Here is a 16,728-nt window from a genome sequence, read left to right as displayed (position 1 = left end):
CCGGAGCAGCCAAAATGTCTCTCTGGCCTCGGAAACAGAGCGGTCTTGCTGCAGAGCCCTCGAGAGTGAACAGGCGCTTCACAGGTCGCAGATTTCAGTGCAAACTCACATGCTGTGCTCTCAGTATGGGGTGAAACAGAACTTCTCCCCTTTCTGCAGAAGAGTTTGCTCTTATGGTAGTCTGATTACCAGTGAAACAGCTTAGCCAAGGAGATCCTATGGAAATCTGCTGCTTAGCAAAACTTGGGTGTTCCTGCAAGCTGTTCATTGTTTCAAGATGTCACTCCCTTGTGCAGGGAGAGGAAATGGAGGAGGAGAACGAGTGAGCACAGATCCAAGTTGATGATGGGGTTCCCAGGATGTTTCCGGATGAACTGATGGGACCGGGAGCTGCGGGGCCAGGCGCCCGGCGCTGACTCCCTGCCAGGGCCTCCCTGCGGCTGGTTTTACCCGCGCTGTGTTTACTGCTTGTGCTGCTTTGAATGTTGCGGAAGGCTTTTTGGATTTGCGCCTTTCTGACTGCCATACCTAATCTCTTCTTCCTTGTCCCTTCTAAACAAGGCCTGTCCTGTCAGCTGCTCTTCCTGTGTCCAGCCTTTCCCCTTGCACTCTCACTGACACCTTTGTTCTTTCCCAACCCTAGTCCAGGTTCTTTTCCCATGTCTTTTCTGACCACATTTCTGCAACCTGCCTCCTTAGTGTTAGCTGGTTTATCCACCATCTGATCTTGTTTTCCCTAGTCTTCACTTCAGCCTGTTTCACACAGTCCCTTCCTACTCCCTTCTCTGACTTTATCCACTCACTCTACCTCCACCCGTTCCAAATCTGCTGCCTCCAAGAAGCCTACAGCCTTCCTCCTCCCCATTTTAGCAATAGCCCCTGCAGCTGACAGGGTTCGATTGCTCTTGCTTGGTTTTCTGGAGTGCTCTCCTCCACCTAGGGAGTGTTTATGACCGATAGAAAACTTCAGAGCTTGGATTTAGCCTCCTGCGCCGGTAGCAATAGCACTGGGTAGAATACTTGTCTGTACAGAGCGGCATTCGGGTGTGTACGGGGAACAGTACCAGGATGCTCTCGGGTGTTTGTGTGGTGTGTGGCTGCCAGGGAAGGTGCCGGTGACTCCCCTCTAGTGGCCAAACTGGCCTGTTGGCACCTTCCCAGCCCTGCGGGGGGAATCAGTCCCAAAGGAGTTTTATTCCTGGTGAAAAGGAGAGGATCTGGCAGTGCTGATGTGTTTTGCTACTCCTTTAAAACTTGGTAGATGACTGAATGAATGAAAAGCTCACATGTTTATGTGTTTCTCCCACAGGGCTCAGGTGTGATTAAAGCAGGTTTTGCAGGCGATCAAATACCGAAATACTGCTTTCCAAACTAGTAAGTATTCTGCTGGACCAATCCTTTGATATGTGGAGGGGGAAGAATGGTCCAATTTTGTAACTGGAGAAACAAGTTATTCTTTTTCTGCTTGCTGCACAGAAGCATCAGGGAGAGGAGATCTCTGCTATGAAGTGCTTTGAGATTTTCTGGGGGAGGGTGCACCATAAAAGATAACTTATCGCTTTGCCAGGCTCAGCACCTAACCAAAGGATCCTGTAGGATCCTCTAGTCTTTAGACGTGAGGAAAAGGACCAGTAAAGAGACGGAGCTGGGATGAGAGGTCTGAACACCTCTACGTTTCTGTGGTGTGTGGTCTGATGTCTTCATTCCTGCCAAACTTCCTTGGAAGTTTTCTAAGAGTTGTACTGGGAGGAGGACTGCTGGGTCAGGAACTCTGGATAGTCACTGGCCTTTATTTTCAATGGGGTGGGATTTTGGCGAGTATAATTGTGTCTGAGCAATGTGTCCTCTATGGTGTGGTGGGATACGCGACTATAAATGTCTGACCTGAGAAACCTACCTGAGGTCAGGCAACACCACGTGGATCTGTCAGCTCAGAGTGTTGCTTGTTCTAACTGTGTTCACCCTCGCACTGTTGGAACAAGCGAGTCGTGAGTCGTCAGGCTGGCTTATGTCCTGCTGATTCACAACTGTCTACTGTCTGTTCCTTTCACCTCTGATTCTGAGATTAGCTCAGAGCAGACCCAGGTCTGTCTGCACCTGGTAGTGCCCCCAGACTCACTCAGTCACTTCAGAAAGTACTGCTTAGGACAGAGGGGAACATAAAGCAGTTAATCCTTGGGTGCATCTGAGCTCTTTCTCTAGAAGCATTTATACTCTTGCCTCTGTTCTAGTGTGGGCAGACCGAAGCACACTCGAGTTATGGCTGGTGCTTTAGAAGGGGACATTTTCATTGGTCCAAAGGCAGAGGTAAGAAAGCCCGTATACTGCACTTCTCCATGTATCTCAGTAGGCTGCTGTAAGGAGGGGATGTAGCAGCTGTACTTAAAAGGGCTGTGGTTCCTTGGTATCAGTGTATAGATCTGAAAAGCACAATAGTTTCTCATTTTTAAGTGTGTCCAGAGTGGAGTGGGAGCCTTCATGAAATTCTTGTGCCAACCTGCTGACCACAGACCTTTTTCCAAAGTCCTTCTATGTCTCTCCTTTTTTCGTAGGCTGTTACTAGGTCTGTATGGTTACTTCCCCATCTTTTTGATTGGGAACTTTAAAAGTGGACCCTAGTTGGTTGCATTTTATCTCCTTGGCGTGGGCAAGAAGCTTGCTTTCCACAGTCCTGCTTTTGTCAATATATAGTCTTACGGTCTCACATTTCTCATGAGCCCTCTGATCTACGTTCACCAATGCCACCCTGTTATATTTTATATCATGACTGAACTGGTAGAACAAAGATACTATTTGATAGGTGTCTGTATGTTGGCTTGAAAAGCATTAGGATGGAACGTGCTCTGCAAATGCCAGACTTTCCTACTCAGCAAAAAAAAGGCCTTGTTTAATCTCGTGAATACTACTCTGGGGAGATGTTTGTGATTAATGATTGTTTTTTGCCCTGTGTATGCTAGAAACAAGTTGTCTTTTAGCGAAGCAAAAATAAGCAAGTCTGACATAAAATCATAGTTGTAGTGCTCAGAAAAGTGATTGTTTGAGTCTCTGACAGGTGTGCTCTGTTGTCCTTTCTGTTTGCTCAGGAGCACAGAGGTCTCCTCTCGATCCGATACCCGATGGAGCATGGCATAGTGAAGGACTGGAATGACATGGAGCGCATTTGGCAGTACGTGTATTCAAAAGACCAGCTTCAGACTTTCTCAGAGGAGGTGAGAAACCTCATTATGTAATGGCACAGGTGTCATTCAGCATGTGTATAGCACTGGGAGCTTTGGAACTCTGGGAAATATTTGGGAGTTTTTCCTTCCTCTGCTTTCTAAATGTATCTGTTGCTAAATTAGGCTCCTTCACCTCTCAGGAGATACTGCACAAGAAGCATCCAACCAGAATTCCTCCCCAGATCCAATGTTCTGGCCTGACTGAAAATTGGACTTTCAGCATTTGTTATTCACGCTCTCTCTAACGATTCTGCTCTAGGCCAAGTGCTTCTGATTTTTCCTGTTCTGCCTGTGCATCAGGCATATCCGCTCAGCAGTGACATGATTTGAAGTGAGTAAGGAGAAAACCACAATCCTGTGGTCTGGAAGGAGTTGACCAAAAAATTATTAAATGGCTGAGCGCAATAAGTTGTGTAAGTGGAGTAGGAATATTTCTGCCTGCTGAGTTTTGGCACCGAGAGTCATCTTGTTCATTCATGGGGTAGAGTCACTCACAGAGGAGATTTCCTAACACTTCTTTGTAACTAGACCAGAACCCTCCTGGTCTTCCAACTTAAGAGAGGTTATTCGCAGTCTAATACAGCTCAGTAGCTGAAATTACTCCCTTCTACCTGTCCTTTTTTCACCAGTGGTTCCGAAAGTAAATAAATAAGCAGAAATTTTCAGGAACACGTGTCTAGTTGCTTCCTGGTTATTGCAGTGTATCTCCTTCTTTTCTTCACCAGCATCCTGTGCTGCTGACAGAAGCACCCCTAAACCCACGCAAGAACAGAGAGCGTGCTGCTGAGGTGTTTTTTGAGACCTTCAACGTGCCGGCACTATTCATCTCCATGCAAGCTGTGCTTAGCCTGTAAGTGTCTTTCGTCTTTGATTTGTGCTTGTGAAGTGTTGCCATGAAATCCATTTCTTCACAACGAGAAAAAGCCCATGGAAGACCACACTGATGTCTGACTTACGCCTTTTCAAGCAAGAACTGAAACTCAGTTTTAATTTGTATACTAAAGAGTTCACAGGAATTTACTGAACTGTGGTGAGAGAGAGGTTTGGGGATTTTTTTTTTAGCTCCTGATCTCTGCTCCCTGAGTTGAGCCTGGGTGTGCTGCATGCTTGGGGTAACTTTGAATTGCTTGTTCCGACTCGACTCTTTGCCCCTTTGCTAGCTACGCAACCGGGAGGACTACAGGAGTGGTGCTGGACTCCGGGGATGGCGTTACCCATGCGGTTCCCATCTATGAAGGCTTTGCCATGCCTCACTCCATCATGCGCATTGACATCGCCGGCCGTGATGTCTCCCGCTTCCTGCGTCTCTATCTCCGGAAGGAAGGCTATGACTTCCACACCACCTCCGAGTTTGAGATTGTCAAGACCATTAAGGAGGTGATGTGCTGTCTCTTTCTGTGTTTATCCAGGAAGGGATGTCTGCCCAAGGGAAGTTGTGACGTGTGAAATCTAGTGGGAAGTGCCGGCCTACCTAGCTCCGTCCCTCATTCCTTTATCTGCCTGAGGGAGACTGGGGCCACTGAGATCATTATGGGACTGGAGCATCTCTCATGAGGAAAGGCTGAGAGAGCTGGGACTGTTGATCCGCGAGAAGAGAGGGTTGAGGAGGATCTTATCAATTTACCTAAATGTCTGAAGGGAGGGTGCAGAGAAAGCATAGCCAGGCTCATTTCAGTGATGTCCAGTTACAAGACAAGGTGCACAGACTGAAGCACAGGAATTTATGTCTGAACGTAAACTTTTTTACTGTGAGAGTGATCAAGCACTGGCATGGTTTGTCCAGAGAGTTGTGGAGTCTCCATCCTTGGTAATACTCAAAAGCTATCTGGCCATGGGCCTGGGCAACCTGCTCTAGATGTCCCTGCTTGAACAAGGCAGGTGGACAGCTTGACCTCCAGAGGTCCTTTGCAGCCTCTTTGCAGCCATCCTGTATTCTGCGAGACTTACAGTCAGGTCACATCTAATTCCTGTTGAGAGGAGTTGATGAAGATCCCTAGCAAAGCAGTTACCTTGGCTTCTGTGGTGTGCCAGGAGAGGAGAGAGGTGGGACAGTGAGTAGCAGCTCGGAGCTAGAGCTGCTCACTGCAGCCCTGCGGCTTTGCCATGCTTACGCAGACGAGTTGCTCTCTGATTTTGGCAAGGCTGGATGTGACCCAGGGCTACCTGTGCCCTGAGCACCTGAGGTCAGTCCCCAGAGCAGTGCTGGCTGCAGTTGCTGTGTGCTGATGCCTCGCAGTCGCTGCCACGCTGTGGGCCCCCATCACAAGCTGTGGGTGCCGCAGATAACTCTGGGCTGAGTCAGCAACCTTTGCCAAGGCTTGAGAGCATTAATGAGCTATTCTTCAGCCTGCGACCTACCAGCAAAGGACCGCAATGGAAATAGTTTGCTTGTTCTACCATGGCTCGGCGTGGCTGTGCTGAGGGAGCAGTGCGTGCCCTTCGTGTCACAGAACTGCTGAATGGCTTCTGCCCATCGTCCAGAGCAGGAGACTTACAGATAGGGTTGTAAGTTTTAACCCAGTAGCTGCTCTCTGTTCTACAAGTGCTGATGGCTGAGTGAGAGAAAAAGCTGATGTGTGCAGATACTATAGCTTCGATGGACTAAAAGGTTTAGTGATCTGAGGCTTGCTGGAGAATTCTTTGTTTCAGAACAAGCCTATGTTGTACCAAGCACCAGCTGCAGTGCCATTGCAACGGCCTGATGGGACAAAGCAGGAGGCTTGTGCTCTTCATAAACGGTCAAGGCTCCCTTTGTATCTTGGGTGATGAAACTATTAGAAGATGTTGTGCTGACTGTTAAAACTGAATGTCTTGGACCAGCGCAGTCTCTGCCCTGGACCATACATTTAAGCAAGCAAAGAGCAGGGTAAAGTGAGCCAAGTCCTGCTTTGCATACTGACTACCCTCACCAGGGAGGCTGCTCTCCAACCTACGCCTCTAGCTTTACTTTTATTTTAACTGGGGAAGGTGTTGCAGATTTCTAGGATATATGTGCCTGGCACTTGCAGTGAGATTTCTGTTGATGTTGGCACCATTTGTGACTTGAGTTGCAAATCTGAGGGGTTGAGTGTGGCTTGTTAGGTTTACAGCTTTCTTTCCTCTGGAGAAGTCTGCATATGCAGCCTGAATGCACTGCAGCAAGCACAAAGCTGACATCCTGTACATGGGAGTTCCTCAGTCCCAAAACCTGCTTGTGATCTATTGGAATCTGTCTGACTTCAGTTGCTGAGGCTTTTTTTGGAGAGAAATTTGGGATACTGAAAAGTCTAGAGGAGAAATTACCTTAAAAGAGAGACTCTTAATACCTGCTTCAGTGGTATTATTGTTTGCTGTTTCTTAGTTTACGGTGAGGGTGGTCAAACACTCTCAGGTTACCCAGAGAGATTTGTAGATTCTCCGACTGTGGAGATACTCCAAACACAACTGGACATGGTGTTGGGCAGTTGGGTCCAGCTGACCCTCCCTGCCTGAGAAGGGGCTGGACTAGATGATTTCAAGAGGCCCCTTCCAACCTAATAATTTCTGTGGTTCTGTTTATTCTGTTATTATTTCTTTTAATCCTCAAATGCTGGCAATTTGGAAACAGCAAAGCTTACTGTGGAATAAAAATCATAGGGTGCTTTAGCAATTTCAAAAGTCAAAGTATTTTGTTTCCTGTAACTTAAAATGTAAGTTGGCAATGGGAGATGTGCAGCTTAGATTTTATTAAGAATTTTTTGCCCTTGGCTACTAGTTATTGTTTACCCTGTTGAAATGTAATAGTGTGCAGAAGCACACTTCTAATCTGCTGTGAAGTTAACTGAGCCCACATTTGTATAAGTTCATGTGGCTAAAGGTGTTTCGGGTGCATGTTTTACTTTCCCCTACAGTACGTTCACAGAGGATTTACCCCATCTGAGCTAGAGGTGACTTCTAAGCAGTGAGAGAGAGCTGGAAACAAGAGGATTATTATTCTTACACCACACAAATTTAAGACTTGAATTGTGTTCTGTCTTTTGAATTTTGAACTTTTAAATCCAAGCAGGTTTCTAACTGATATTTGTTGAAGTAGAGCTTTTGTTTTAAGCTCAAGAATGATACCGCACCAGCAATGCTACTTCTCTTTTCCCATAAAGAAGCTACTGGAACCACTCATGAATAGTGGCTATTGTCCACCGATTTGGGTCAGAGATGGAGTAAAAGGCTAGCCACCTTGTCAGAGGCCTTAAGTGAGAACAACAAAAATGGTAAGCAGGTGAGCAGCAGCTAGAGAGGGGGTGAACATTCTTGATGCTTCTAATCCTCACATGAAGCTGTAGCTTGAATAGGTGTTTTACCTGATGTGAGCCCAAAAGGTCTTTTCCTCAGCACAAAATATTGTTCAAATTGGTCTCCTCAAAGGAATATATGAATTTTGGTTTGTTAGTGAGAAAAGTAATTTATCAGAGGCATCTGAGTTTATGCTTCTCCTGTCTCTCCCCCTGACTCTGTTTCCTCTCCAGCGTGCCTGCTACCTGTCAATAAACCCCCAGAAGGATGAGACTCTGGAGACCGAGAAGGCTCAGTACTACCTGCCAGATGGAAGCACTATTGAGGTTTGTAAGGACCCTCAGAGAGATTCCTGACATGAGGCACAGGGTTTCCAGAATAGCCCGCCTGGTGATGGGAAATTTAATGCAATGTTAGGTGGGAGGGGATAATTTTAAACGACCAGAACTCGTTCCAGGCTGTTGAATGGGCACAGGATTTTTTAGGGGAAAAAAATAATAGAAACCCGACAACTTCTACTGGAAGTGCTGGGTAAAGGTACAGCATGAGCATGGGAATTCCGAGCAGTTTGAGTGCAGGCTCTGATCTGGCAAATCTCTATGCAGATCAGGAATGTAGTGTGGGTAGTTGTCAGCTCAATGTAAATTCAGCAGTGTTTTTTATGTGGCTTTTGTCCTGCCTAGAGGTGCAGAAACAATTGCTTTGAAGAGTGAGTTAAGAATACTTTTCAAAGGACTGAGCCCCCTCTAGAATAGCTGAAGGAGAGGAAATACAAGTCCCTCCTCTAGCACTGGGTAGGATCTGCTCCTTTTTCTGCCAGTGACCTGCTGTGTGGGGCTGAGCAAGTTTCTTCACCTCTTTTCGTCTGCAAAATGAAAATAGTGCCTTGTCTAGGAGCAGTAGGCCAAACTGGCATTCACTTGGGAGCTACTGATGCAGCCTGAATGTCCAGGAAACTTTGTTACTCTGACGTGTCACCTAAGAAAGGCAGACCCAAACTGTAGGCGGTGAACAGAGCCACGTTGCTCTCTCTTCCCCTCTGTGATAACTTTTACCCTTGCAGATCGGCTCTGCCCGTTTTCGAGCCCCAGAGCTCCTGTTCCGGCCAGACCTGATAGGAGAGGAATGTGAAGGACTCCATGAAGTGCTCGTTTTTGCCATTCAAAAATCAGACATGGACCTGAGGCGAACGCTGTTCTCCAACATCGTGCTATCTGGAGGCTCCACGCTTTTCAAAGGTTCCTGCCTTTCTTCTTTCAGTGGCTGTGACATACTTGATCTCTTGCTTCCTTCTCATGTGAAACTGGGAAGATAACCAACTTGTCCTGTGAGATGCGGGCTGTGGGAACTCTGCTGTCTAAGGTGGGGAGGGTAACTGTCTCATTTTCTGAGTCCTAGTCATACCCTTCTGAGTGTGCAAGACAGCTCTGAAGACACCTCTGCCCTTGTATATGACTTCCTGGGCTTGAGGGCCTTTTGTCTTTTTCCTCTTACCACTCTGCCTGTGTCAGGACTGAATAGCTGGGATCATTTCTGCTATTCTGGTTCAGGATAGTTGCAACTGGATACCTAAAAGACTTTTGCATCTCCTGAGGTTCTTTAGGTCTTTGGTACCTGAGAGAGCCCAGCAGTCCTGATACTGCATGAAATGCCAGCTGAATTTGTGCAGAAAACTTTCTAGCCATCCTCTGCCAGAACCTGCCATCCTGTTACCCACAGGTGGACATCTCTGGATCGGTCCTGGTCTTTCTATTCCAACTCTGCTTCGCTGTACAAGTGGGCTGGACACAGGAGGAATGCCCAGGGAAGGAGGAGGGAACTGGCTCACCTACAGTCCTAGCTACAAATCTTGTTTGCTTATCTCACGTTGCTGCTGAGGGATAGAGTCCATGGTGCAAGTGTTCTGTCACTGGCTGTGTTCTGTGCCTCTCCAAACCGGTCCTCTGAGAGCTGGAGTCAGATATTTGAATAGGACTGGATAGGACACACCCACATTGTTAGTAGATGGAACTTGAGGTTTTGCTGAGGGCTCAGACTATGCATTTTGTGTCTTGTGTAGGCTTTGGTGACAGGCTGTTGAGTGAAGTGAAGAAGCTAGCTCCGAAGGATGTCAAAATAAGGGTAGGAGCAATCTCTTTTATGTTTATCACTTACTATGTGTGTTGTTTTGTGGCCTTTAAAGAACTGTGCTTAGAGTGCAGGTGCCATTTGCTTTAAACCAGAAACAGTTCTCCTGAGACAGCCCAACAGTATTTGCTGTTGTGGCATAAACCTGAAAACCCATTTGGCTTCATCACAGAAAGAAGGTGGCTTCTCCGACAACATGACCAGTGCCCAGGATCGTGGACCCCTGCAGCAGTTTTGGGCAGGGGCAGGTGTTGCTGGGTGTCTTTCTAGTGGGAGAGATCATATGTGGGTTTGTTGGCCATCAGCTCTAGTAAAATGGGAACAGTGTGCCAGGAGGATCAGGCTGGAGCTTCCGAAGGTACTGACTGATTCTCTCTTTCTCCCAGATATCAGCTCCTCAGGAGAGATTGTATTCCACGTGGATTGGGTACGTAGTGCACAGTGACGGGTCGTGCTGTGGGATGAGGGCTGGGACGGCGCAGCCTGTCAGTGCTCGCACTGTTGTCCCTTCTGGTGCCGCGTGTCAGGAGGGTTTCATCGTTCAGCTGCGCAATGCTCAGCGTGGTTGCTGAGACTCACTCCATCCGCAGGGCCAGCCCCTTCGCTTTTTCTATCCTTGAGGCTCCTGCAGGACCTGTAAATTTTCCTTGTCCTACCAGTCTTAAGGTAGAACAAGCTCACAGGTTGCACATTTCTCAAGGCAGACACTATTTATATTCTCCCTCTTGTGTATGCTTTCTGTGCAGTTTGGGAGAGCTAAGCTCTGCTCTGTAATCCTAGGGAGCAAGACCAGATCCCGTGTGATGAGAGCTGCTGTCTGGAGCAGCGATCAGCAGGTTGTTCGGGAAGGGGTGGCTGGTGCCAGGCTCTGTAGTGATGGCACATTTGAGGCCCAAAGGAAAGGAGGCGACTGTCCAGAGAGCATTTTTGTTGTAGATAACTGGGAGCTTCAGCACTTTTCTGACCCAGGAAAGTGTTACGTGATAGAACCAGCTCATCTCTGCAGAGATACAGTAAAAGTGCCCCCAGCATTTTCTTTTAATCCATAACATGCCTGTCTCTCCCCAGTGGCTCTATCCTGGCCTCGCTGGACACCTTTAAGAAAATGTGGGCTTCGAAAAAGGAATATGAAGAAGACGGAGCTCGTGCCATCCACCGAAAAACCTTCTAGCCCTGGGACCTGTCCTCAGTCTCCTCCGAAGACTCACTTCAGTTCTAAACTCGCTTTTCTGAGTCCGAGTGTCTGAGAGCTGCCTGTGTGTGTGTGTGTGCGCCAGCATGCCCCGATGTCACTGAGCAAAGACAACAGCAGCAGGAGGGTTGTATTAGTACTACTAACTTCTTATTTTTTTATTTTATTTTTGTTGTGGGGTTTTTTTTGTAACAGAAAGGAGAAAACACCAATCTGAATTTCTCCAGAATGGCCCATTCCTTTTTCATTTCAGTCCCTTAATTTCTGTATCGCAATCATGTTTGTCACTGTAAAACAAACAAGCAAGAAAAAACAAAGGGAACAGCTTATAGAAATTGCGTAGGAAGCCAGAAGGGAGCCAACCACTGCAGACTGCTCACGCAGGCTTTAGGCAGCCTGACTGCAATGCCTGGATTGTCTGGAAACACATAGCTGAGGCCCCATAGCTACTTTCTTCTTTGGCAGTGTCTTCACCATCAATAGGTTTTTGAAGTCGTTGTTAATATATTTTTTTATTAAGAGGAAGCACATTCTCAACAGTTAAGCCCATTTACCCCCACTGTTTTTGGTGTGTGAGTGCGTGTATGCGTGCGTAACTTCTTAGCCTGATGCGTGGGTCTGCACCACAGCTGGAGAAGTTGGTGATAGGACTTAGTTTGTATTGCATGGAGTAGAACAAAGCAAATCTAATCAGCTATCATTGTACTAGACGGTTATTCTCTCGTACCTTGTTTTAAATTACCTTTTCTCCTCTGGAAACAAGTGCCCCGGAACGGGGGTGAAGGCACTTGTGTGTTCCCCCTCAACCTGCCAAGATTTACAGTGCTGAGTTCTCATGTTCTTTCTCTGTAAGAGTCGAGGCTGTTTCCCTCCTTCCTGCCATGTCAGGGCAAAGGGAGCATGTATCTGCAGCCAGGCATAACTCCTGTGTACTTTATCCATTCTGGGTCAAAATAATAATTGGAAAGGTGCATTGTAATGTAAGAATTGTTTTATTTATTGAAATGTCTGAGGTTATCTCAAATACTGACCACAGCACCTGGGAATTACGCTTTGGGTCTTCTTTGCACACCCGTGACGCAGCTGTCCGATGTTGGATGTTAGCCCTGTGTACAGCACCCGCGCTTAGCGGCATAGCCGGCCCTGCGACACCACCCGGGAACTGCTCTTTGGGGAGTCTCGCTGTTCTCTAGGAACACACGAAACGAGAGGACAATAAACTGTACGAGGACGTTGGTGTGAGCGGCGGGTTTGTGAGCAGGGAACTGTGGCGACAGCTGCGTTCCGCTGCACCGCACATGCCTTTCTGCTCACCTGGTGGCTGCTTCGCTTCTGCTGCCTTCGTCGCCCTGGGCAGGCCTACGGACCCGCCTGCGTGGCGGTGTGCCTCTGCTTCCCCTCTGCGTGGCTTTTTTCTTACACATTATTTGGTGCTTTCTTTTTTTTTTCCTGCAGTACCTGGCAGTAGCAGTGGAGGTGGAGTTGCTCGGTGGGGGTTCCTCCTTGTTGCCCCCCTTTCTGTTCATTGCCACACATCGCCTTGGGGCACTCTCACGAGCGGAGATGGAGTGAGAGCGGGAGGGCTGCGGCAGAGGCTGGCAAAAGCTGGTGCCTTGCCCCAGCCGAGATGGACATAAGCAGCAGCACGTTACCCCTGCAGGAACCATGTTCTCAGCCCTCACTGCTGGGCTTGGAGGAGCTGTAGGCAGGCAGGCAGGTCTGTTCCCAGCTGAGACCAGGGCACTTGTTCACCCACCCCCATCAGAGCAGGATGTGTTTTTTTTAAGCAAGAACCTGTCAGGTAGAAAAGAGCTGTCAACACTCAGTTGCCTTCTGCCAAAGAATCGGTTGCAGTCTTGCCAGCTTGCCACAGCACGCAGAGGGGAAGCAGCAAACCCCTCTCGGTTCTGTTACCACATGCTCCCCAGGTGGTGCCAGTGACCTCTTCCTCCCCCTCCCAGCCCCTCCGCTGCCCTGGCAGAAGCAGCAGCGCTCCAGTTTGTAACTTGCAGCGACCAGACAGAAAGGTGCCGTCTCGTTTGATCTGCCTGACTGCTCCCTCGCACACTGTCCAAACCATGTTGCCTGGTGGTGCCCAGCATACTTAAATAAAGTCATTCATATACAACCCTCAAGCCTCTTGGCCTCATCTTCCCACATTTACATTGTTAAGGAGGTAACTTGTGTTCTTCTTTTGCCAGTGCAGAATTGTTGGTGGGCAAGCTCTGCAAGGAGAGACCAGCTCTGGTCCAGGATTACATTCCTGGCCTGGCTTTTGAGCTGGGAGAGGAGATTCCTGGTCTGGTCTGCACTGGTGGTATCCAAAGCTGTTCTCGACACCCATAACACCTTACGTTTCTCACTGCAGACAGGTGAGGGGCAGTGGAAGCGTAGAGAAGCTGTGAGTGAGCGCTGGTGCAGGCAGCCAGGGCAGCCCTGGCCGAGCGAGGGTGACAGGAGCGATGCCGCTGTCATTGTGAGAAATGCTGGTGCCAGCCCGGGTGCTTGTTGAGAATACACAGGGCAAGCTGTGCTCTGCAGGCAGGCCTGGGGACAGGGTCCTGACCTGTGACTGCCCCTCAGCCTTAGTGCCACCTCCAGAAGGCAGTGAAGAACAGCACCATCCAGTCCCTGGGGCCTTCCAAAGCAGCACAGGTAAGTGACTCGCCACCTCCCAAAAGGCGGGTGATAAACCAGCCTGCTGGTCCTGTCTGTCCCCTGCAGAAATGGGGGTGAGTGCCAGCACCCCATTTTGCTGGAGAGGAGCAGTCCCCTTTTCTCCCACAGAACCACAGCAGGAGTGATCCAGCTGCTAGAAAAAATGACCAAGCAATACAGAAAAGATCATCTTTAATTTATGAAATGAAGAACCATTCTCAAACTTTGTTAGAAGTCACACACATAATTTATGATTGAACCATCAAGAGCTACAGAAGCCTCACGGCAGGAATGTCTTGGTCCAAGACAGAAGGCAGCCGTGTCCCAGGGCAAGACAGCAGGTTTGTGGGCCGAGACCCCAGAGGGAACCTGGCACTAAATACAGAACACCACGCCCCTACATGGACTCCAAACACTGCCTGCACCCCCCCTCCTCCTGCAGGCACATGAAGGGCAGAGCTTTCTTTTGGCACATCTCTTCCGCCTGGCCCCAGGCATTTGCAGAGATTGAGGAGATGCTCTCCCACCTTGGGGATCCTGTTGGTGACCACCTGCCCTAGCTGCTTCCCCTGCCAGAACCAGGGTGACCAAACCACCTGCTCTCCCCTCCTTGGGTCCCTGGCTCAGCAGCCAGATGAGATGATCAAACTCTGGGGCTCCGGTTCAAGAGGAGAGCAACCAAGACATCTGCCTCTCCCTACAAAGGTAAAACCTCAACCCTGCAGCTGCCCAGCGCTGGGTCAGGCAGGCTCCTAAGAGGAATTCAAGGCACAAAAGCATGACCTGGTCTCCTCCAGGCCGTGCTCTCCTCCTGCAAGAGGGGAAGGAGCCAGGCTGCCCCACTGGCTCATTGCCTGGGACAGCCCTGGGCAGGGAGGCACTTCCTTTGGGGCTGGTTCTCTGACTTCAGCCCTGCAGCCCCAGCCAGCACGGGAAGGGACTCAGGGCTCAGTTGTGTGGAAGGGGCTGTGGAGGGGAAAGGAGGGATAAAAACGGGCAACTGAATGCCAGCCAAAGGCGATGAGCCCACTTCAGGCCCAGCACATTTCGCAGCCCAGCAACAACTCCATCTGCAAGGCCACGAAGGAGGGAGCCTCAGTATAAAACAAGCAGAGCCAGCAGACCCTGGCTATGCAGGATATTATCCTGGGAACAAGAAATTATTAAGAGTGAATTTGGTCCAAGAATCACAGCACTGTGTGTGGGAGGAGTTGTACCAGCTACTGGGAAAGGCCTTCAGAGTCCTCTCATCCCTGCTCCTACTGTTCTGCAGTGACCCCCTTGGTGACTTGGTCCCTCACAAGCTTCCCACTCCATGCTCCAGGGCTCTATCAAGGAAGGATTCCCCACGCAGTCCCCTCCTGCTCAGCCAGAGGCTGCCCAGGGCAGAGGGCTGCAGCAGGGATCTGCCCGTCTCCAGCACACGCAGTGCAACCCAGCACCTTCCCCCTGGGATGCGCAGCTCTCTACTCCCTGGGACAGCCTGCGATAAAGTGTTCTCACTCCTGTGGCCAAGTGAAGTGTCCCAGGCTGCTCACATGCTGAACTTCACCCCCTTCCCCAGCAACCACCGCCTGGAATGAGTAAACATTGGCATTACAGCATTTCACAGTTGAACCGTAAACATTGGGGTTTCTCAGCCCACCATCCCAGTGCTTAGCCTGCTGTCCCACACCAGCCTGGAACCAGCGATACCCTGGGGACTCAGGCACCCCTAAATTGTTTTGACCTCTGGTGCTCGGCCTTGCATCAGGCCTTGCCGCTGAGCCTTCACCATCTGCAGACGCTTCCCGTGCAAGCTGAACTGAGACCAGCTGAGGAGCTGCAGCAGCGCGCATGTGATGGGTACGAACACGAGGAGGTAAAAGCAGCCCTGGCGAAGAGTTGGCTCCAAGGCTACAGCAGACTCCAGCTTCGGCTGGGCACTCACCACACTGCTCAAGGGGTTGCGCTGGAAGATGTCATAACCTGGTCAGAGAAAAGTTTGTGAGACTGAAAACAGCAAGGATGGACCCTCTCCGTTCTGACTGATCGGCTTCAGAGAGGCAGAGACCAGGCACAGCTGAGCAGCTGGAGGAGCCCTCTGCACGCACCCAGAGCACAGGACACAGTGAGGACACTGAACTCGCAAGGTCTGCCCTCTCCTGCCCCGCTGCTTTCTCCAGAAGCATCCTCACCTGTGTACGCGCAGAGCAGCCAGGTGCCAATCAGAGGGGCGAAGGTCTGGCCTGGCTTCGTGACCAGAGCCACCATGCCGAAGAGCAGTGCTGAGGCTGCCTGCTTCCTGCGGTTCAGGACTAGATCCTCATCCACCAAGTCAGTCACCACCAAGTTAAGCAACTTACAGGTCCCTTCCGTGAACACCCGGTTGCTGCAGAACAACAGGCAAAGCACTGAATAGGGGCATGAAGATATGATGGGAGTAGGTGAGAGACCAGAGAAGATGAGGAGAGGGTGACAAAGGTTTCCATCCAATTGAAATATGAACTTCAGAAGCCCTGGTTACGGTAGGGGAACACCGCTAGCAGTAAGCCTTGTGTGCCCTGCAGCGACACCTTGAATTTGTCCTGACCTGCCACACAGACAGGCCTGGGGACAGGACACACTGGGCCAGTGGCTACCAGGCAGCTGCAGCACACACCAAGGGCCATCACCAAGGCAGGCTGCAGAGGAGGAGAGGAGCTCAGCTCAGCAGCTGGGAGAGGCTGCTGCGGGCTGCCACCAGCCCTGCTGGGTCTCTGCCCTCCCGAACCTGCCTCCCTCATTCCGCTGCAGGCACAGGCAGCAAATTCTGCAGCGACCTCTCCCACTCTCGGACGCTCTCAGAGCTGGGAGCCACATGGCTTCTGCGTGACCTTGGCTACTGTTCCCTGCCTCCCTCCCTTCCCAAGGCATTTCCCTTCCCAGGCGGCAGAGGGCAGGGGAAGCGACTGCTGTCTACCTACCTGGCAATGAAGACGCAGAGCAGATACACCTGATCAGGTCCTGCCAGGAGCATGGCAACACTGAGAGCCAGCTTCAGGAAGAAAAGTCCTCGCACCACAGCGTAAACCCCACAGCGGCGACAGAGGGATAAGAAGTAGAGGTTGTTGAGGTGGGGAGCAATGTAGGAAACACCTGCGCAGAGAGAGGGGCACAAACAGCTTGAGGGAGTTTCAGTATCCACCATAACCGAGAGAGAAAGAATGAGGCTGGCTATTGCCAGCAGGGCTGCAGGGGACACAGGACAGAATAGCCCCCAGGCACATAGAGAAGGCCACAGCAGATTCCCCTCAGTGACTCTGT

The 16,728-nt window shown here is 49.9% G+C and overlaps 2 protein-coding genes across 2 annotated transcripts in view; one reads left to right on the top strand and one right to left on the bottom strand.

The window, feature by feature from the left end:
- Window positions 1-1,309: 1,309 nt before the first annotated feature.
- ACTR1B (ARP1 actin-related protein 1 homolog B, centractin beta (yeast)) lies at window positions 1,310-11,834 on the top strand (the record flags this gene model as incomplete). The annotated part of the gene is made up of 10 exons (XM_009869616.1): window positions 1,310-1,374; window positions 2,232-2,307; window positions 3,084-3,209; window positions 3,944-4,068; window positions 4,379-4,595; window positions 7,700-7,792; window positions 8,530-8,704; window positions 9,526-9,587; window positions 9,980-10,020; window positions 10,662-11,834. Coding segments are annotated over 10 exons (1,083 nt in total), but the record flags the coding sequence as incomplete, so codon positions are not given.
- A 3,133-nt stretch (window positions 11,835-14,967) lies between these two features.
- The window catches only part of TMEM180 (transmembrane protein 180), a 6,474-nt gene continuing 4,713 nt past the window's right edge, over window positions 14,968-16,728 (bottom strand). Inside the window, exons 6-8 of the mRNA XM_009869615.1 lie at window positions 16,389-16,560; window positions 15,621-15,814; window positions 14,968-15,411 (exon numbers count right to left, since the gene is read on the bottom strand). Coding sequence (XP_009867917.1) covers window positions 15,158-15,411; window positions 15,621-15,814; window positions 16,389-16,560 — 620 coding nt within the window. The 3' untranslated portion in view covers window positions 14,968-15,157. The remainder of the gene's footprint in view (window positions 15,412-15,620; window positions 15,815-16,388; window positions 16,561-16,728) is intronic.

The sequence above is a fragment of the Apaloderma vittatum genome, unplaced genomic scaffold (genome assembly GCF_000703405.1).
Source record: "Apaloderma vittatum isolate BGI_N311 unplaced genomic scaffold, ASM70340v1 scaffold15505, whole genome shotgun sequence".
Classification (NCBI taxonomy): Eukaryota; Metazoa; Chordata; class Aves; order Trogoniformes; family Trogonidae; genus Apaloderma; species Apaloderma vittatum.
This window is presented reverse-complemented; position numbering and strand designations above follow the sequence as displayed.